General features: G+C 34.4%; 1 protein-coding gene across 1 annotated transcript; it reads right to left on the minus strand.

Moving 5' to 3' along the window:
• Positions 1-325: 325 nt before the first annotated feature.
• LOC120350786 (nose resistant to fluoxetine protein 6-like) lies at positions 326-19227 on the minus strand. Its single transcript, XM_039425606.1, has 11 exons — positions 19022-19227; positions 15530-15627; positions 14097-14290; positions 12883-13043; positions 12449-12614; positions 9805-9998; positions 5487-5619; positions 3990-4179; positions 1987-2129; positions 1778-1883; positions 326-630 (listed from the first exon to the last, which is right to left on the minus strand). The coding sequence occupies exons 1-11, from the start codon at positions 19147-19149 to the stop codon at positions 407-409; spliced, it is 1737 nt and encodes a 578-aa protein (XP_039281540.1). The 5' UTR covers positions 19150-19227; the 3' UTR covers positions 326-406.
• Between the last annotated feature and the right edge of the window lie 787 nt (positions 19228-20014).

Below are 20014 nucleotides of genomic sequence, written 5' to 3' on the forward strand. Positions count from 1 at the left end.
ACATTCATCATAAATATTATCATTTTAATTTTATTATTAAACGAAAGTTATATTATTTCGGACTTTTTCACCTATAAATTTGGAAGAAAAATAGCAGAAGGACTATCTTATTATTTTATCTTTCAATGTTATTACATTAGTGTCATTTGCATTGTAAATAAATAAATAAATAAAAGTAAATCACCCCGAAGACCTCTGCTACTGCAAATATTGACAACAGGATAAACAACTAGATGGAATCGAACCCGGTATCTCCTAATTGCCAGTCAGGAATGCTTACACTAAACTAAACCGCCATTTCATTGCAGCTTTGAAATAATTTTGATTTTCTCCAAGCTTAAAGTAATTTTCAAATCAAATTTTTCAATTTTCTATAAAAAATTGTATTTACACAGTCTTGTATCAATCAAAACTTGAAATTTTCTTGCACAGCATTCTCAATTAAATTTGTAAAATCTACTCTTTCTGTTGGTTCCTTTAGTTTAAATAGATTCTTACCATTCTCGTCCTTTTCTTGTAAATGATTTTTACCTTTTTCGTTATGATTTATATCTTCTTCTGCTACTGGACTGGAATTGCTTTTCTCTGCTGTTTGAGTGTCTTCCATTACTTTTACAGCTGTCTTTGTAGCTGAAAATGAAACGCAAATTTATTTAGAAATTGAATTTCAACAACAATGGATATACTGTATTTACAATATTAGAGACTAAGTTGCTTCCTTCAGGAAATCCAATTTTTAAGTTTATCTCAAACTCAAAGAAATTTTCTCAATAATATATGGTTCCGGGTCAAAAATCGCAGGAGTTATTATTTGGATGAACAATGTAGGTATTTAGATGAAACAGTATTTAGATGTGTACAAATTATAAAAAACTCAGACATTTAATATAACATGAGAATTGCATTCCAGCATAGTACATACCAACCTTACCTAAATAGTATCTTACGTCACATGGACGGGAAGGGGCCTTTTGCAGGCGAGAATGATGTTTCTAGTCGAGGCGTTAGCCGAGACTAGAATTTCATTCGATCACTGCAAAACACATTCACGTCCAAGTAACGTACACTATTTTTTGTCATAATAATCTAAAGAAGAAAAATTGAGAAATAGAAAACATTATCTGCTTGTACTAAAGTAACTATATCTATATGCATTCTATAGAGATGACCTAGTTTACAAATTCCGAATCAGGAATTTTGTGAAAGTTGACAATACTTTCTCCTAGAGTGCTGAAGTTTTTTGTAGCAGTTTTGCTGTTCCTATTTCAGAACTAAGAAACACACTAGACTGTAAAGAAAGCATATGGTTTCACTACAGTAGAGTGTGCCGTAATGAGAATCATATGTTTATTTGTTCTGCAAACAGTTGTTTACCGGCTTGATTTCATGCATGGAAAACAGCTGAGATTGAATGACTATGACAAAATCAATATAAAAAATTATATTTTTGAAATAATTTTATCGCAGATGAGACCAAAAGTTAATCTGTGGTACAACTTGTTTGATTGTATTAAAATAATACTGAGGGTGAAGCCCATATAAGGTCTTAGGCTTGTGCGTGGGTAATGAGAGAGAGGGATGATGAGAAATGACGACTACTTTTTAGACAGTCGGGACCTACGGCTTATCGTCTCCTCCGAAAGACAGGGTGGCTGTATCTATGTGATTGTGCTGTAGTCAAAAAATGTTGCCCCGGTCGAGAATTAAATAGGACTAAATATCATAATGCTGTTCACATATAATACTAAAATATCATTGTTAATACCAGAAAACTCACCTTTAGCTCCTTTAACAGAGTTGAATAAATCTTTCAAAGGCAGAAGGAAGAATAAAGAGAAAATTGCCGATAAAACAATCAGTCCTGCGAATTCATTGAGATCAATCTGAAAATCAGAATAATAAAATGAATTATTGAATGAATGAGAGATATGAGATTCACTAATCAACGCATATTTTACTATTAAAAAACTTATAATTGGTACTCACAAAATATAAGAGTGACCGTTGCTGAGGTGCCTTAACGTCAGTGACACTCCAAAATATAATCATTATCTGAACCAAATAGAATGGATAAGATATCCGGCTGAAAATGACAAAGCCTTTCCATTCTAGCATTTTGCTCACCACACCTGCAAAGTAAAAAAATCATTGTTAAGCCGGGTCCAGACGCTCAAGTCTTTTGCTCAAGCAAAAGACGGATCGTTTGGTTCAAGCAAAAGACGGATGTAAAATTGCGTCCACACGCATCCCTCTTATGTCGTCCGTTTTCCTATTTTTGTGCTCACAAGCTCAGTTCTTGATATGGTTCATTGAGTCTGAATAGTATACGGTTGACATATATCCGGTAGATGAGTAATAATTATATCGTATTTTTTCGCTGATTCAACTGGATAATGCTATATTTAACAACATAATGACAAAAATATTGCTGTTTATCGCTAAATGGCTTTGTTTACATGCCATATATTGAGACACAGTGATTGTAAATGGATTGAAATTTTGTAGATAGTATTCTTATCAACAATATAGTACAACTTAATAATATCATGATAGTAAATCATAATATCAAAATCAAATTCTGAGAGTATCATGAGAATCAAGCAAGAAGAAACGGGTTGGATGGCGTTTACAATCGATAAAAAAATTGCTTATTTTAAAGTACTCACGAGGCATTTTATTAATTAGATAATATAATGGCGTTGTGGCTTTGCTCTGGAGTACAAAAACATAGAAAATTATTACGAAAGAAGAAATTATAATAAAATTAATACAGAAATTTCCATCTAATAACAGTTAATTGAGATTAATTCCCAGAGGAATGCAAAAATTTCCCTCACAAGGGCCCAGTTGCACAAAAGCAGGTTAAATTTTAATCCTGATTAACTTCACGTGAACCAAATCAGAGAAGACCATTTAAAAAAGATGGATCTACTGGAATTAATCAAGTTTGAAAATAACCCGGCACTAAGTACCTGATTGAATGATTACAAAAGTTCAACAGCTGAGTCATAATTTTGACACAGTCCCACACACATGAACTCGCTCACTCACTTCCATCACCAACAGACGACGAAATAATTATTATCAGATGTTTTTCCAAGGATGAATTATAATTATCCTTTCAATGTCCTTCAGCGAGTTTTCTCAGGGATGAGACCTAGTGCAATCGAATCTTTATATTATAAACCTACTATGTTCTGAATTTCGTGAGAATCGTCAGAGCCGTTTTCGAGATCCGGTGAAATACAAACATATAAACATCTAAACAGAAGTTGCTCGTTTAATAGTATAGGATGTAAAGATTCCTTAACATACAATGTGTATGTAAAGGAACACTACAAGTCTTATACAAAATGATACAAGATTAAACTAAACAAATTTCACTTCCTCAGTAGTGTATTGCAATTCTCATTTCTCGTCAAAAAAAGAGTTCAAGTGTCAAATACACAACAAAGTTATGTATTTCAAGCTACGTTACGGTGATGTAAAAAAGCCTCAAGACACTGACAATCGCACTCTAAACGTTTTTCAGAGTCTAATAACAGTAATATGAAGCTAAAGAACAAGACACTGACAATCGCACTCTAAACGTTTTTCAGAGTCTAATAACAGTAATATGAAGCTAAAGAACAAAATAATTAATATTGTAAGATTGCAGATATTGCATATATTTACAGCTTGTTGGGTTTGACCACTACTTCCGTAAACAAAGCCGTAGTGCGTTTGTGTGACGTAACCACACTTAGGGCTTCTACACCAATAGAACCACTAGCTCATATAATCAGCTGAAATGGACGAATTTTTATTGGTGTATGAGCCCTACCCGTACTGACGTCACACGAGTGTACTACGGCTTTGTTTACGGAGGTAGTGGTTTGACAGGCATTTATGGACGTTTATGTCTGAACGTTTTTCAGAGTCATATGAAGCTAGAACAGCCTACACCACAATAGAGATTGTAAGATTTGTAAGATTGCAGAATATATTACCAGCTTGTTGAGTTTGACAGGCATAAATGATCCAGCATATGGCCGGACACCAAAGCAGGGGCTGAGCCATTCCGAATAAAGCGGCCTCCGACTCACTGTATGTGTATCCCCGCTTAGCTGCCTTCGCCATTGCAAAGTAAGCATAGTACAGACACACCAAACAGCCACTCCAACCGATCAGCTGTTTCTCCTGAAATAAACAATCCAATCAGCTGTTTCTCCTAAGAAAAAAACAATCCGATCAACTGTTTCTCCTGAAATAAACAATCTGATCAGCTGTTTCTCCTGAAATAAACAATTCGATCAGCTGTTTCTCATTAAATAGACAATCCGATCAGCTGTTTCTCCTTAAATAGACAATCCGATCAGCTGTTTCTCCTGAAATAAACAATCCGATCAGCTGTTTCTCCTGAAATAAACAATCCGATCAGCTGTTTCTCCTGAAATAAACAATCCGATCAGCTGTTTCTCCTGAAATAAAGAATCCAATCAGCTGTTTCTCTTAAGAAAAAAACAATCCGAGCAACTGTTTCTCCTCAAATACACAATCCAATCAGCTGTTTCTCCTGAAATAAACAATCCGATCAGCTGTTTCTCATTAAATAGACAATCCAATCAGCTGTTTCTCCTGAAATAAACAATCCGATCAGCTGTTTCTCCTGAAATAAAGAATCCAATCACCTGTTTCTCCTAAGGAAAAAACAATCCGAGCAACTGTTTCTACTCAAATACACAATCCGATCAGCTGTTTCTCCTGAAATAAAGAATCCGATCAGCTGTTTCTCATTAAATAAACAATTATTTTATTGTAGAAGGCTTTCGAGATCGTCAAGAGTATTACAACTCTTCAATGTTGTTTTCCATCACGAACTGCCTACTATTAAATCACTTTTTTGTTATTAAATAGAACGACTAGCAGTTAAATTTCTTCATCATGAATTTATCCCCTCACTTTGACAACGAGATCTTTCAGTAGGTCCGCCATACTTCATGGTTCAAGTATTACACATTTGACTTATGTGTGTTAAAACTAAGGGGCCGGTTTCCGAGCTCGGAATTCAGCTAAGTTATCGACTTAAAACAGCTGGAGTCAGAAAATTGACTTTCCGAACCGGGGCTTAGTCGCAGTTTTTATGATAATCTTTATTTCCTCATGTCTATAGTTGGAAACGGTTTTCCTTGATGAAATGAAACATTCCTTAATAATTCTGGAGTTATCTGACTCCAGAAAGTCTAGAACTTTGCTAAATTTCGAGCTCGGAAACCGGCCCTAAGTGTCTATCATGTTTATTGTTTTAATAAGGTTGATACATTTCTCACAAGAGTATTGTAAATCGGAGGATTCTGTACTTTCTCCAACTGTTAAACGTTTTGTGGTAGTCTAATTTATTTTTTTTAACAACAATTTATCTTTCATGAGTCGATTACATTATCTTTTGAACTTCTCTAAAAATGGGTAATCCGTTTGTAAAAATGTAACAAAGAAAGTTTACTCACCCAAGACAATTTCTTATGCTGGGGCTTCATTTCCTGAAGAAAATATCCAAACATGACACCAATCAGGTAGGGCGTTAGTCGGTGGATAGGATTCAAATAAATATCGTCTCCTCCATCTCCAATCATTGACACACTACAAATAATGGAATATTGCAAATAAATAATTGAATTACAAATAAATCTACACAGGATTTATTACCGACTTGCTGTCATTAATATAACTAGTAGTTCTGTGAACAGTAGATCTCACGCAGTATTCTCATTCACAAGTACCTGATGTCACTTGTTTTAAATGTTAACAAACTCAGTTCACGTTTGAATTTGTATTTCATATGAGATAATTCATCCAGTTCCGTGATAATCCTTCTATCTGATGAAAATTAATTTTTTACAATCAAAAATGTTGTAATTTCTCCAGCATTATTTAGTTCATTTGTTTATTTTTAATCACCTATTAAATTAGGTTTTTGGAAGGTGAGAATATTGATACTAATGGGCACGCATAATAATACCATGACTGCAAAACAAAATATTGAAACCAAAGAACATAAAGCTGTGATTAAACCAAAGTTATTAACAAAATGTTAATAACTCAATCCTTATAGATTATATTTGATTGAACATAACTTATCATACACATGATGAAGATGTGTGTTTGTCAACTTCTGATCAATCTAATAGATTCTATAAGGATTAAGTTATTAACATTTTGTTAACAGCTTTGGTGTAAACCCAGCTTAAAGATGTATATCGTACCTCTTTAAGGTCTTTGATTGAAACTATAGACCTTAAACAAATACAGTAATAGACTGGCTTCTCCACACATCTGTGTAATCACTTGTCAGCTGATTTATGATGAATAATTCTATAGTCTGATTTTTACTCTAATATTGGCGTATGAAGGAGGCTCCTTTTTCCTTTTATATTATCCTTGAAATGCAAAATTTCCAAAAACCTTATATATACGTCGACGCGCAATTTAAAAAGGAACATACCTGTCAAATTTCATGAAAATCTAACACCGCGTTTCACCGTCAATGCGCAACATATAAACATTTAAACATTAAGAGAAATGCTAAACCTTCGACTCACTTCGCTCGGTCAATTAGTGTAATGAACAATTTGCCTACGAACAAACTGGAGCGCTTTCAAGTTCAATTCAATTCAATTTATATTTAGGTACATCCTGAACATCTAATGATCAGACAGAGGATGAGTCAAAAAAGAACAACCTTGGGAAGGTTATCAACACATATCACAATCACAATGATAAAATACTGTAATTTTATAAAATATTATATTTTTTTAAAACGCAGACAGTCAAAAGTACCAATGTGCAAAGGCCTGGGTTGAATCAAAGGCAAGGATAAATATTACTTCTGCAGAAATTCATCCAAAGAATAGTATGGTCTTTCAAGCAACAGCCTCTTCAACAACCCTCTGAATTTTTGTAAGTCCGCCATGTCTCTAATATCCTGAGGGAGCCTATTATATATTTTTGCGCCCATATTCTGTGGAGGTTTCTCAAACATGGCAGTTCTATGAGCTAACGAGTTTCATGAACCAATTGTCAACAGTTATTAATATAATACTAATTCAGCATCCACAGTTATGATTTGTAGAAGACTCTCTACAGATGTATATGTAGCCTTTTGTCAAAAGAAAATACCTATATAAATAAAAATAGAGCCTCAAATTTTGACATTCAATAACTTTTTTATGTGTGCACCGAATTTGATGATTTTTTAGTTGTGTTTGTTATGTTCAGGTCCAGGTTTATGGCCAATCAAATTTATAATCCGACTTCAGGACTCTTTCCTGCGGTCCTTCTAAGTTTACATGTAATCCTTATGGAAGAAGATTTGTGAATACAGAAATAAAAATCAGCTGTTCTAATCATTGCATCATCCAACAGCCGTCGGTAGATAGTAGAAAAGAGTGTGTGCTGCTCCATAACCGCCCATGTATTTTATTCTAAACGCCCCGACTAAAAACAAAATGACTGTTCTGTGTGTAACCATCCAGCTGAGCGGCTTCAGGTTGGAGACTTATATGCTATAATAAAGACATCGCATTGTTTCAAATAATTGTGCTGTCTTCGGTGTTTAGAATTAGGTGTGCATCCAGCTAAAGTTTGTCATGAGATGCATTAACTATTTGGCGGTAAGAAGTTCGCCGGGCCAGCTAGTTATATAATATGGAATCACGATAGAATCATATCATAGTTAAAATTATGACTGCTTTAGAGTCGTGAAACTCAAAAGCGCTTCAATCTGCCAATTAAAAGTTGTTTCTCACATTTACAATAAGAGCGAAACCACATTAAGCGTTTTTTCAGACGAGTTGGCGGAGCAGGAAGCTCTCCTATTGGCTGATTGATTGAATTACTTCATGCAGATAATTACAATATATACAGGCTTATACATAGATAAATAGCTCACAATATAACACACTTTTTTAGCTGATTGGGTTGGCGTTCGGGAATCAGCTGATAATCAGCCGATCGGAGATCTTCCTGCTTTGCCGACTAGTCTGAAAAACGCCTGAAAGAACGCCTAATATAGTCTCACCCTGATGACTGCCTGTTGATAATCAAGTGAAACAATCATGAGTATAAATCGCAGTTGGGAATGGACCAAGAAATCAACATTTTGAACAGAGTTTATTGAATTCTATCCTATTATATTAAGCGAGCAACTTTTGTATTTATACGTATATCTGGTTATTTTTATATCTGATTATTTTTATATCTGGCTATTTTTATATCTGGTTATTTATGTTTAACGGATCTCGAAAACGGCTCTAACGAGTTTCATGAAATTTGGAGCATAGTAGGTTTATGATATAAAGATTCGATTGCTCTATGTCTCATCCTTGGGAAAACTCGCTGAACGACATTAAAAGGATTATTTATCCTTGGCTGAAACAGCTGTGGATAGTGAAAAAGTGAGTATGTCAAAAATCAAAATATCGCATCCCCAAAATTCATAAGATGACGTATAGCCAGCTGTGAAATATAAACACGATCATTTTAGAGAATTTTGTGAGAATATCGCATCCCCAAAATTCATAAGATGATGTATAGCCAGCTGTGAAATATAAACACGATCATTTTAGAAAATTGTGTTCTGTTTATCAATAAATAAAGATAACGAGCGAAGCTCGGTGCCCCGATATTAAAATATGAAGTTCAATATGAGCAGGATACTCATTGTAAGAGAGTGAGACATCAATAACAATGATTCATCACCAGTAGATAACCCGTGCTTTGCAAGGGTCTAATTAAAAACTTGACAAACTGAAAACCTGACCTACTGAAATCTTGAGAATTCAAAGTAGGACCACATCCATCCTCGGTAAATTGAGAATCTATATGCAAAATTTCAAGTTAATCAGTCCAGTAGTTCAGACGTGATGATGCGTCATTCGTGAACTTCTTATCCCGTACGTGTATAAGCCAATTTTTCCCTTTATTATAGATTAAGCTGGAGATATAGCTGGAACACATGAAGAACTACAGACACTACTTGATAGAATTGTCGCAGTAAGTAAAGAATATGGGCTGTCACTGAACATAAACAAAACAAAGTACATGCTAATCACAAAAGCAACGCAAGACTATGGTATATGTAGAAAACCAACCTATTGAGAGAGTAAGAGAATATAAATACCTAGGAACAACCATCAATGCAAACAATGACAGTACCCAAGAAATACGAATCAGAGTCGAACAGGCCAGAAGTGTATTTACAAGAATGAAGAAGCTTTTCTGTTGCCGAGATCTAAACCTTGATTTGAAGATAAGAATGATGAGGTGCTATGTGTTATCTGTTTTGTACTACGGCATGGAAGCCTGGACGCTGAAGGAGATTGATGTGAGGAGATTGGAGGCATTTGAGCTATGGATGTATCGAAGAATACTACGGATTTCATGGGTGGAGAGAGTGACCAATGTAGAAGTGATGAGACGCATAGGCAAGGAAAAAGAAGTAATTATGACAATTAAGAGAAGAAAACTGCTATACATGGGACATGTTATGAGAGGAGAAAAATATCAATTGCTTCAAGTTATTATGCAGGGGAAAGTCCAAGGAAAGAGATCCTTAGGAAGGAGACGAAACTCATGGCTGAAGAACCTTCGGGATTGGTTTGGATGCAGCAATAATGACCTATTTCGATCTGCGGTCTCAAAAGTAAAAATCGCCTTGATGATTGCCAACCTTCGAAACGGAGACGGCACCTAAAGAAGAAGATAGATTAAGACATGAATTTCAATTCATGGAGATTATAATTGAGAATGAACTCTGAATCTTCTCACCTTATTCCATAGAAAAGCAGCGTAGAATACTTGTAATAGTAGACGACGGCTCCTTTGTAGAGAGTTAGTAGTACTAGAGTGGCCGCACAACCTGCTAACCCCACATTTTTCCACTTATACAACGCAAAAATGAAAATTGGAGACATCAGATACATCTGAAAGTCGGTTATGAGTTGGTGGGCAGGTGGATAACACTGAAAAAATATGAAAGGATATTAAGATTGATCTTTATAACCTTGAAAACATCTGGAAGAAATTGAAGCATCTTCGTGAACAACCATTAGTAAAAAATTAAGGCCACCTATTGTGGATGGTTATATTTAAAAATAGTAGTATCATAATTTAAGTAAATAAATTTATTGGCAGTACAGAACGTTAGGCTCCAACTATACGGGCTTCTTACGCTCTGAATTTGTTTCGCGCGTCTTCAGAAAATGCATGGTCTCTTATGGGAAGCGTTTATTTACTCGCTCGTATAGTTTACCCGTTAGACCAGTTATAGAATAGACACTCTGGGAAGTCTAGCCTCTGAAGCCAACATCTACTGCCATATCACCATATCGTGACGTCACCATCGGATAGAAAACTTTTCTGCAGAGTTTGTTTACATTGTTTTCTATCCGATGCTGACGTCACGATATGGTGATATGGCAGTAGCTAATGGCTTCATCGACTTTCAGTATGAATATACAATGGGCCGTGTCTATTCTATAACTGGTCTAAGGTTTACCCCGAGAGACAATGCATCCGGCTAATGAGCGGAAAAAATTCAGTGCGACTGAGACCTTTGAGGTGAAACCAAATAACGGGTTTGAATCGATTTTAAAACCATTGGATGTTTTTAATTTTGTATAATGACTTTTTAAATAATAAATAAAACAAATCAATATAATTCAAGAATGCAATATTTATAAATATAATGACAAGTTTTACATGGAGTATTTCATCGCCGTAGAATGCTCTAAAATTTCCTAAATTTACAATAAAATTTACCACTATAATAATGGATGCTTTCAATGGATTGAAAATCAGAAAATAAGAGGATGAAAAAATATATTGGATCTTACTTTTTTTTCTTTAGGGCTACTTTTGAATATAAATAAAAATATAAAAATCTAAGTACCATTTTTAAAATTATTGTCACAGCATTTTTTGGCTATATGATGCCATTATCAAGTCAAGTCAAGTTTAATTACTTGATAATTGACATTATAATTCCAAAACATGTTATGACTAAATAATTTTAAAAAGGTACATATATTATATTTTTATTCATATTAGAGATACTATATAATATGTATGTATACTATATATATAATAGGTCTCTGTACTTGGAAAAATGTGAAGCAGTATGTAAATTTGTTTGGTAAAATATAGAGTGACACAGAATAACGGAAACTTTTTAAAACGCCATAAAACATTAGTGGGAAGGGCAAAAATGATTTTATTCAAACTAATGTAAAGTTCAAGACTTGCCATTTGAGAATTATTAATAACATCTATCACTTTTTGACAATTACTTCTTCAAGATGGCTTCCTCCTGCACGAATACACTCTTGAAATCTGAGTTGAGATTCCATAACGATTTCTGCAACATCTCATCTGGGATAATGCGGATTTCATTTTGAATGATGTTTTAATTTTTAATTGATTCAAATTTATTCATGAAATTGTGAGCGGAATCCACTCAGCACTGCATTCAATGGCAACTGTGCGAGTGAGTATTGTCATAGAGAAACAATAGCATAAGTAGATATCCCATGGTATAGGGCATTTATGTCGCAACTTTTACTGTTATCTCAAGCTGATAGTCCACGTAGTTCTTTCCTGTGAAGCTTTATGACGCTGGTAGTCTCTCATATTGTACCGTTCATACACTCTTACCCCAACAAAACAGTAAAATTCGACAATAATCAACAGTAATCGGCTTGAGATAACAGTAAAAGTTGCGACATAAACACCCTATACCATGGGATTTCTACTTACGCTATTGTTTCTCTATGGTATTGTGCAGTAACCGTGTAATCTCACGATTAGGTTGCGTTTCCTGGTTCCATGATCTGTCCACCTGCAATTTTCTGTTTGTGGAGCTATCTCAAATCAAACGTTTTCACAACTTGACCAATAACTGTGGTTGAATCACAACAGACAATTCAAAATGAAATTAACAATATCCCAGCTGAAATGTTGCAGCAATCGTTCAGAAACCTCAACACAGATTTCAAGAGTGAATTCGTGCAGGTGGAAGCCATCTTAAAGAAGTAATTGTCAAAAAGTGATAGATGTTATTATTAATTCTCAAATGACAAGTCTTGAACTTTACATTAGTTTGAATAAAATAATTTTTGCCCTTCCTACTAATATGTTTTATGGCGTTTTTAAAAGTTTCCATTATTCTGTGTCACTTTGTATATTGTAATTGGTAAATTGAACTCTTATGATTTTCTGCTTGTTTGTTATTTATGAAAAACTTTATATGACAGCTTCAAACTGCCCGCATTCCTCATTAATAACATAATTGCTTCTCATTCAACCAAAGTTGACAGTTTGAATTGAATCTCACTTAAATTTGTAGGATTAATGATCCATTAGATTTAATGAGTGTACTAGAACCCGGATCTGAGATGATTATACTAATAATTACCATATTATTGATGCCATCAAAGTTGCTAACATAGAATACTGATTTCCAAATATTTTCACATCCATCCAAAAAGTGATTTCCAACACTGATCATCAAGGGTCCACTTGACAGCCGTTTTGCAAAGAAAGTAAAACTCAGCAAAGTCATCAGGAACACTGGAGTGAATCTGGAAAATTTTAAAAGTGAATAGAATTTTAATTTTGATTGGAAATTAGTTAACATTAATTAGTGTATGTTTGAAAAAATATGTATAAAAACTGATGAATGCTTCAAATGCAGCAAGAACTTTCAAATATCTTATTAAAATAGTTTCTTAGAAGAGTAGAGAACTGAAAATCAGAGTTAATTATGATTGTTATGAGGTGTGTACAAGATTTTCAATGAATATGTTTAAAAAAGATTTATTACACAGGAAAAATGTGCATCCAACTTACTTGATATATCGTTGTATGTACATTTGCAAAATATTCATTCTACCGCCATTTTTCAGTTTTTTGATGGTGAAGTAGGATGTAAGTAGACCGCTTATAAGAACGAATGTATCAACACAATTCCAAACAACACGAATTATCATAGAAGCTTCGTTTTCCATCATCTATAAAGAGAGAAAAAAACAATTGTACTAGTGTCAAAAATGTTCACTTTTCAAAAATACTTTTTACGAAATAGCAGTCTGAATTTGATGAATAATAGTTATTTGTATATCTAGAGTGAAAAGTACGACTTTTTCTCCCTGTGGGAAAAATTTTGAAGCCCGAGGCGAAGCCGAGGGCAACAATTTTCCCGAGGGAGAAAACGTATTTTTTGCTCGTGATGTACACAACATTTTTCCTCCATCTACATTTTTTTATAGAAACTGAAAAAAAAAACATTTTAATAACTTACGTATTGGTGACAATGTTTCCTAACAACATAACCTAAACCTGAAACCTAAAAACCGGTCGTCTGATTGGCACTGCCGATTGCGCTATCTATTGGCAAAAGTTGTAACAATTGTATCAGATGGGCGTCTACCAAAAATGGCTGACTCCAGATCACGCGGTTCAGATTTGAATTGCAGATCAAAAATATTTGTTGGCTGGTATTTTGAATAGAATAAAATATTTTTTAAATTGTATAAATTTTTATCATCTACTAATATTAAGAATATAATATCATACAAACATATATTTCATGAGTTGATCAAATTTCTGGTTGTGGTATTGAATTCAGTTGACTCAATGACAGACACCTCTTTATGCTTTCTCATCTGAGCTTAGACTTTCTAACCTATTACAATGTAAGTTTTAAAAATATAGAGATGCTTCCAATGTTATTTAAATGGAGTCACTTTTCCTCCCTAGGGAGTTTTTCTGTTTTTTACTACCGAGAGCGAAAAAGTGACACTTTAGTATCATGTTTCAGGGAGTAAAGTAAGTACTTTAGACAGTAGGTGGAGGAAAAATATATTATAGTGATATCATCTTCTTATCATTGAAAAATATTTCAGTTCGTACTTTTTAATCATTAATTGAGAATTAAGCTACATTTATGTATAGTAATTTATTATTTATTAGTGAATGAGCCAGCGTAAAAAATAAATCCAACTTGATGCTTCAGGCTTGTGCTTGGATAATGCGACCAAGTAACTAAAAAAATGTAAATTTACCTCAGCAACAGATATCCTGTTAATGACAGGCACAAACATGAGGAAGACCGCTTTGTGCAACAAGTAGATAAGGAGAGAAAAGTAGAATCTCAAGCCATGAATGCATTTCAGCTCTCCGGGCTCAGATGCGTCCAATAGGAAAGGTACAGTACGTTTCAGAGAGAACGCCATAAACATCTTATTCAACATCATTTCTGAAAAAATATGGAAGACTGTATTTTCCAAAGAAATGTTAAAGAGGTATGGAGATAGAGACAGGGGAACTGAATGATAGTATGAATAGGTACCACCATTGAAAGTACAAACAAGAATGTATGGTTCTCATGAATTTAGAAAATTTGGCCATACAAGAGTAAAATGTGATATTAATTTTAAACAAATTAATTTTATTTGTCTTTTATGGCCACTTTATTTGCTTCTTTAATGCAATTATTGCAACGTTTTGTGATGCAATAACTTCATTAAATATACTCGAAAATTAAATTATAAATACATATAATTAAATTATCTGTGTTTCTTGAATAGTTCCAAATTTCTTAAATAACTCAATATTATTCGTTAAAAGTGGTAATTGAGTGGAATATTTCTAATTAATTCATCAATTTAAGCCATCTAAATTCAAAATTTATAGTTTTAATGTTTATTTTGGACCAACATTTTATAAAAATTGTACACGTGAAATTCTAACCTTATCTTGGACTTTGTCACCTATAAATTTGGAAGAAAAATAGCACAAGGACTACCTTATTATTTTATCTTTCAATGTTATTACAAAAAAAAAAAAATTAGTGTCAAAACATGTCGTGGTCTTCCAATGTAATCTAAGAAAAGTACTTATTGCAATGTAAAGAGTAACTTAATATTGGGTGTTACACAATAAATATAGACTAATAAATGTAATACTTCATGTTTCTAAATTATTTTAAGGAACTCATCTTAACTTGAACTATTAGTAATTACTAGACTTTATGAAGCACATCTTTCATTCTTAAAATATTTATTACAAAAAGTACTACTGTACTTATAAAAAAGTGAAAAGTACTTTCACTTGAGAGTTGACCACTAAGTTATTATAAAAGTGAAAGAAGTGCTCCATGAAGTTAAAGTACTAATTTATGTTTTTTTTAAGCTGTGAAAATTGATTGATGAAAAATTGTGTGAAGAAGGGTTGGGTTAAATTTATTCATTTATTTAATCAATGAGAATTACACAGCTTACAGAAAAGTACCACAGGCTTATACGCCTAAATGGTTCCAATTCTAATTTATACAACAGTCCAAATGTAGCTAGGTTATGTGTCACATCAATAACGTTTAATATCGAATAAGAGTTTGAAATTGTGAAAACCTAATCTAAGAATGAACTTCAAGAGGAAAAGTGGTGAAAGAAATTTGAAAACTTTGTTTTTTTCTTGAAACAAAGCATGCACCTACCTGTTTTGGGAGATTCTGTTGCTTGACTGTGGAACCCATTGATAATATCCACAATAGTTGAATGACTCACCAGCCATAGCACAGTTCCAAACAGAATTCTGCAATTGATAAGTACGGACGATTAATGATATTTATTAATTGATAAAAATTAATCCATTAATAAAGGCCATCATCCTGATCCATTCATAATAGATGATAATAGGAGTCAAAATAGATGAATTACTTCGCTGGGATTTTACATTTTACATCAAACGGCTAAAATCAGAAAATTAATCTACAAATTTATCCAACTCAAGCAGCTACTATCAACAGACATAATGAAAAATGTTCATTATGCAATAGTTGAGTCCATAGTAAGATATGGCATTTTACCTGGGGAGCTACAAATTTCTGCCACATCGATCTTCTTTCAAGTTTCAGAAGCTAATTTTGAGGATAATAGGACGCAGACGACCACTCTTCCCTTCAGTAGCTCAGCATCTTCCCGGAGCTCAGCATCCTCAGCATCAGACAGATTTACATTCACAGATTTCTAACATTCACCAAAAAGAACCCACAATTCTTCATCAATTTGAATCACCCGCAATGAACACGCACTTTACTTACTTTACTAAGTAAGTAAGTAAGAACACGCAGAAGAAACATGGACTTGGCAATTCCCAGGATGACAACATCAGCCGCTCATAGGTCAGCCTCATATTTAGGATCAAACATTTTCAATAAACTGCCAATGACAGTTCCAATCAATTCATTCAAATCGAAAACAAAAAGTGGCTCCTGGATAATAGAATCAATCATGGAGAACAATTAGTTCTATGAAAAATGTCCATACTGTTTCATTCTTATTTTCTTAATGTTAATGTTTTCCCCCATAAGTATTATAAATGTTTTCTATATTAAATTTATCTAAAATTTCTACATCATAGGTTATATCAATTTTTCTTTTTTTAAATGTGTGTATATAAATGTGGTTTTCATGAACTTCTAATGACTCGCAAGATGTATCTTTATTGGAATTTTTACCTTGGCATAAAATCTTAAACAATAGCAAAATTAGTGGCATCCCGACACATATTCATATATAGTGGGGGCCACATTTTCTTAGATCAGCAAATAATCAACCAATTGTATTAATACTTTGTAAATAATTGTAGCTTATATGCTTTTTGTTATCATGTCTATATTTTGAATAAACTCCTCTGATCGTGTTGTAACCTCGACCAGAGAAATTATTATTATTATTAGGATGGAGATCTTAAAATGGATGGAAAACCATCCATTAAGTCCGGCCGGGATGGTTTACTGGTAAGGAGCAGCGTTACAGGCTTCGGTCTACCAGCGCTGCCTGGTTCGCGGGTTCGAGTCCCGCCGATGACATGGACATCTCATCAATTCACCATCGCACTTTCCATTACCCACGAACAGGCAGAAATATCATGTGGACGTCATCAGTAATAAAAAGATATCATCAAAGATAAGAATTATCTGTATTTCAATGCAAAGCCATATTAAATAGAACTCGAGGGAGAAATTAACATGTTTTTTATTGCCTCAAATACAAATTACAGAAAGATTTCACACTATAGTGAGGTCTACGTTATAATGGCAGTGGAGAAAGTAGAAGAACAACGTTTAGCTGTAACTGACATATTATTTATTAGCTTTTAAATATTATATTTTCACTATTTTAAAAATTTATCCAGTTACTTTCCTTGCCCTATTACCATAGGTAAGGAAAGTATTGCTTTCCGAAAAAATTAAGGTACCCCAATTTCTAAATTTCTATACGTTTCAAGGTCCCCTGAGTCCAAAAAACTGGTTTTTGGGTATTGGTCTGTATGTGTGTGTGTGTGTGGTGTGTGTGTGTGTGTGTGGTGTGTGTGTGTGTGTGTGTGTGTGTGTGTGTGTGTGTGTGTGTGTGTGTATAGGTGCGTACAGACTTTCGCTCTGCTCCGCAACCGAACGTCACTCCAGCAGAGCGATTGATGATCGACCGGCGAGCAAGAGTGGTTCGACCGGGGAACGCGAGAAGATCTAACATCTTCCGTGACGTTCATGATGGGTGCGTGGGCGGTGCGACTGTGGTTCGATGGTGGTACGAGGGCGGTACTAGGGCGGTACGAGGGAGGAGCGTGATCGGTGCGGGTTGGAAGCGCGAATATGTGTACGCAGCTTATGAGTGTATGTGCGTCTGTGTACACGATATCTCATCTCGCAATTAACGGAATAACTTTAAATTTGAAACTTAAGGTCCTTTCACTATAAGGATCCGATACGAACAATTTCGATCAAATGCAATTCAAGATGGCGGCTAAAATGGAGAAAAAGTTGTCAAAAACAGGGTTTTTCATGATTTTCTCGGAAACGGCTCCAACGATTTTGATCAAATTCATACCTAAAATAGTCATCGATAAGCTCTATCAACTGCCACAAGTCCCATATCTGTAAAAATTTCAGGAGCTCCGCCCCATCAATGCAGATAGATTCCCAATTATCAGGCTTCAGATACAATTGAAACAAAAAAAATCAAGTGGAGTAGATTGAGCATGAAAATCTCTACAATTAATGTTTAGTAAAATTTCACCTAAAATTGAAAATAAGCTTTAAATTCGAGAAAATGTGATTATTCAATTGCAAATTATTGTTGATTCTATTAAATCATTCACTATGAAGAGATAGCAGACCTCATGTGTGTCTCCAGCGTTATTGCCCTGTCACCAGCTGGCTCAAACCTTTGAATAGTAGACTTGAGATGCGCGGGAACACTAGCGTCAGGTGATCAATTTTCATAACGGCAAGGAAAGTTGTGTGAGTGCGTCACACCAGATTTTTTTAACTTTGTATATGAATGTTAAAATTTAAATGTTTTTAATGTAAGTGACTATTGTCAATGCTTACTATTGTTTAGCCTGTGACAAATAATAAATTGAATTTAATTGAACGTTGCCGATCCTCTGTCTTGTCAATGCCTTCTAAGTTGGATAATTAATACTGGATTATTGATGTAATATTAACTGTTCATTCTCGTTTAAAATAATCAATTATATTCTATCAAGCAAGAAATTATATTTATCAATGATTTCATAATCAAGATAAGATATTTTGTTAATTAATTATATTTCTACATTGTTAATAAACGATCTGGCAGCAGAGTAAAGCAAGAAAGAGATAGCGCTATCCGCTTTGTTGAATGATAGATAAGGATAGCAATACATATTGCTAATCAAATACTGGTCTTGCCATCCACACTGCAATGTGACCATTCGTGGATGCTCGGCTGGCCACTCGCCTTCGCTCGAGAATAATCGGATCGATGGCAAGCCAAGGCCAGTGAAGGCGAGCGCTGGCAAACCACCCATCCACACTCTCGCGCTCGTCGTCAACTGGGCGAGAGTGTGGATGCGGCAAAGTATTACATTTCAAATTGGCGAAATAAACATTCTTATTCTTATTCTTATTCTTATTCTTAAATGGAAGAGTTGAAATACTCACAGGAAAAGCGTTTGGTTGTAATAGTTATGCTCGGTGTTCCTGGTTTCGCAAGGTTTCGGCTCCATTTTGAGCTGGAACTGCAAGCCAGTCTCGGATGAGTTGTAGGGAGACACAAGAGTGGACACCATAGAAGCTACATCTGTTTCCGAGCAGCCAGAGGGGACACACAGGCCCCAGTATAACTCCGTGAAACTCGGCACTATTTTTATGTTCTGCAATACGAAAATTCTAGTAAATATAAGAAAATTACTACTATCGTTGTATTGAAAACTATTGGATTGGAGTATTTCTTTTTTTATCAGAATCCGATACGGGGTAATTTCACAAGACTGCTATTATTATTATTATTATTATTATTATTATTATTTTTATTGCGTCCCAAACATCCGAATAATCAGACTGAGGATAAGTCAAAAAGAGCAACCTAAAGGAGGTTCTCAACACATATCATAATACATTAATAAAATACTGTAATTATACAATAGTCACATGAAATATTAATATATATATATATACAGTATATATAAAAACGCAGTTAGTCAAGATTACCTATGTACAAGGACCTGGGAAGAATAAAAGACAAGGAACAATAATATATCACTCCTGCAGAAACTCATCCACAGAATAGTATGGCCTTTCAAGTAACATCCTCTTTAACATTCCTCTGAATCTTCGTAAGTCCGCCATGTCTCTAATATCCTGAGGTAATCTATTATATATTTTTGGGCCCATATATTGCGGAGATTTTTCAAACATGGCGGTTCTATGAGCAGCCACTGATAGGGAGGCTGAGTGCCTTGTATTGTAACTGTGGATTTCATTATTGCGGGTGAAGTTTGGTAGGTTTTTGTGAACGTATGAACAGATCTCCAAGATATACAGTGACGGCAGTGTGAGTATCCTGCTACTAAGGAATAGTTCTCGACAGGGATATCGGGGGGGGGGGGGGCTTACCAAAAATAACTCTTAATGCTTTTTTCTGAGATCTAAATA

Source organism: Nilaparvata lugens, chromosome 4 (genome assembly GCF_014356525.2).
Source record: "Nilaparvata lugens isolate BPH chromosome 4, ASM1435652v1, whole genome shotgun sequence".
Lineage (NCBI taxonomy): Eukaryota > Metazoa > Arthropoda > Insecta > Hemiptera > Delphacidae > Nilaparvata > Nilaparvata lugens.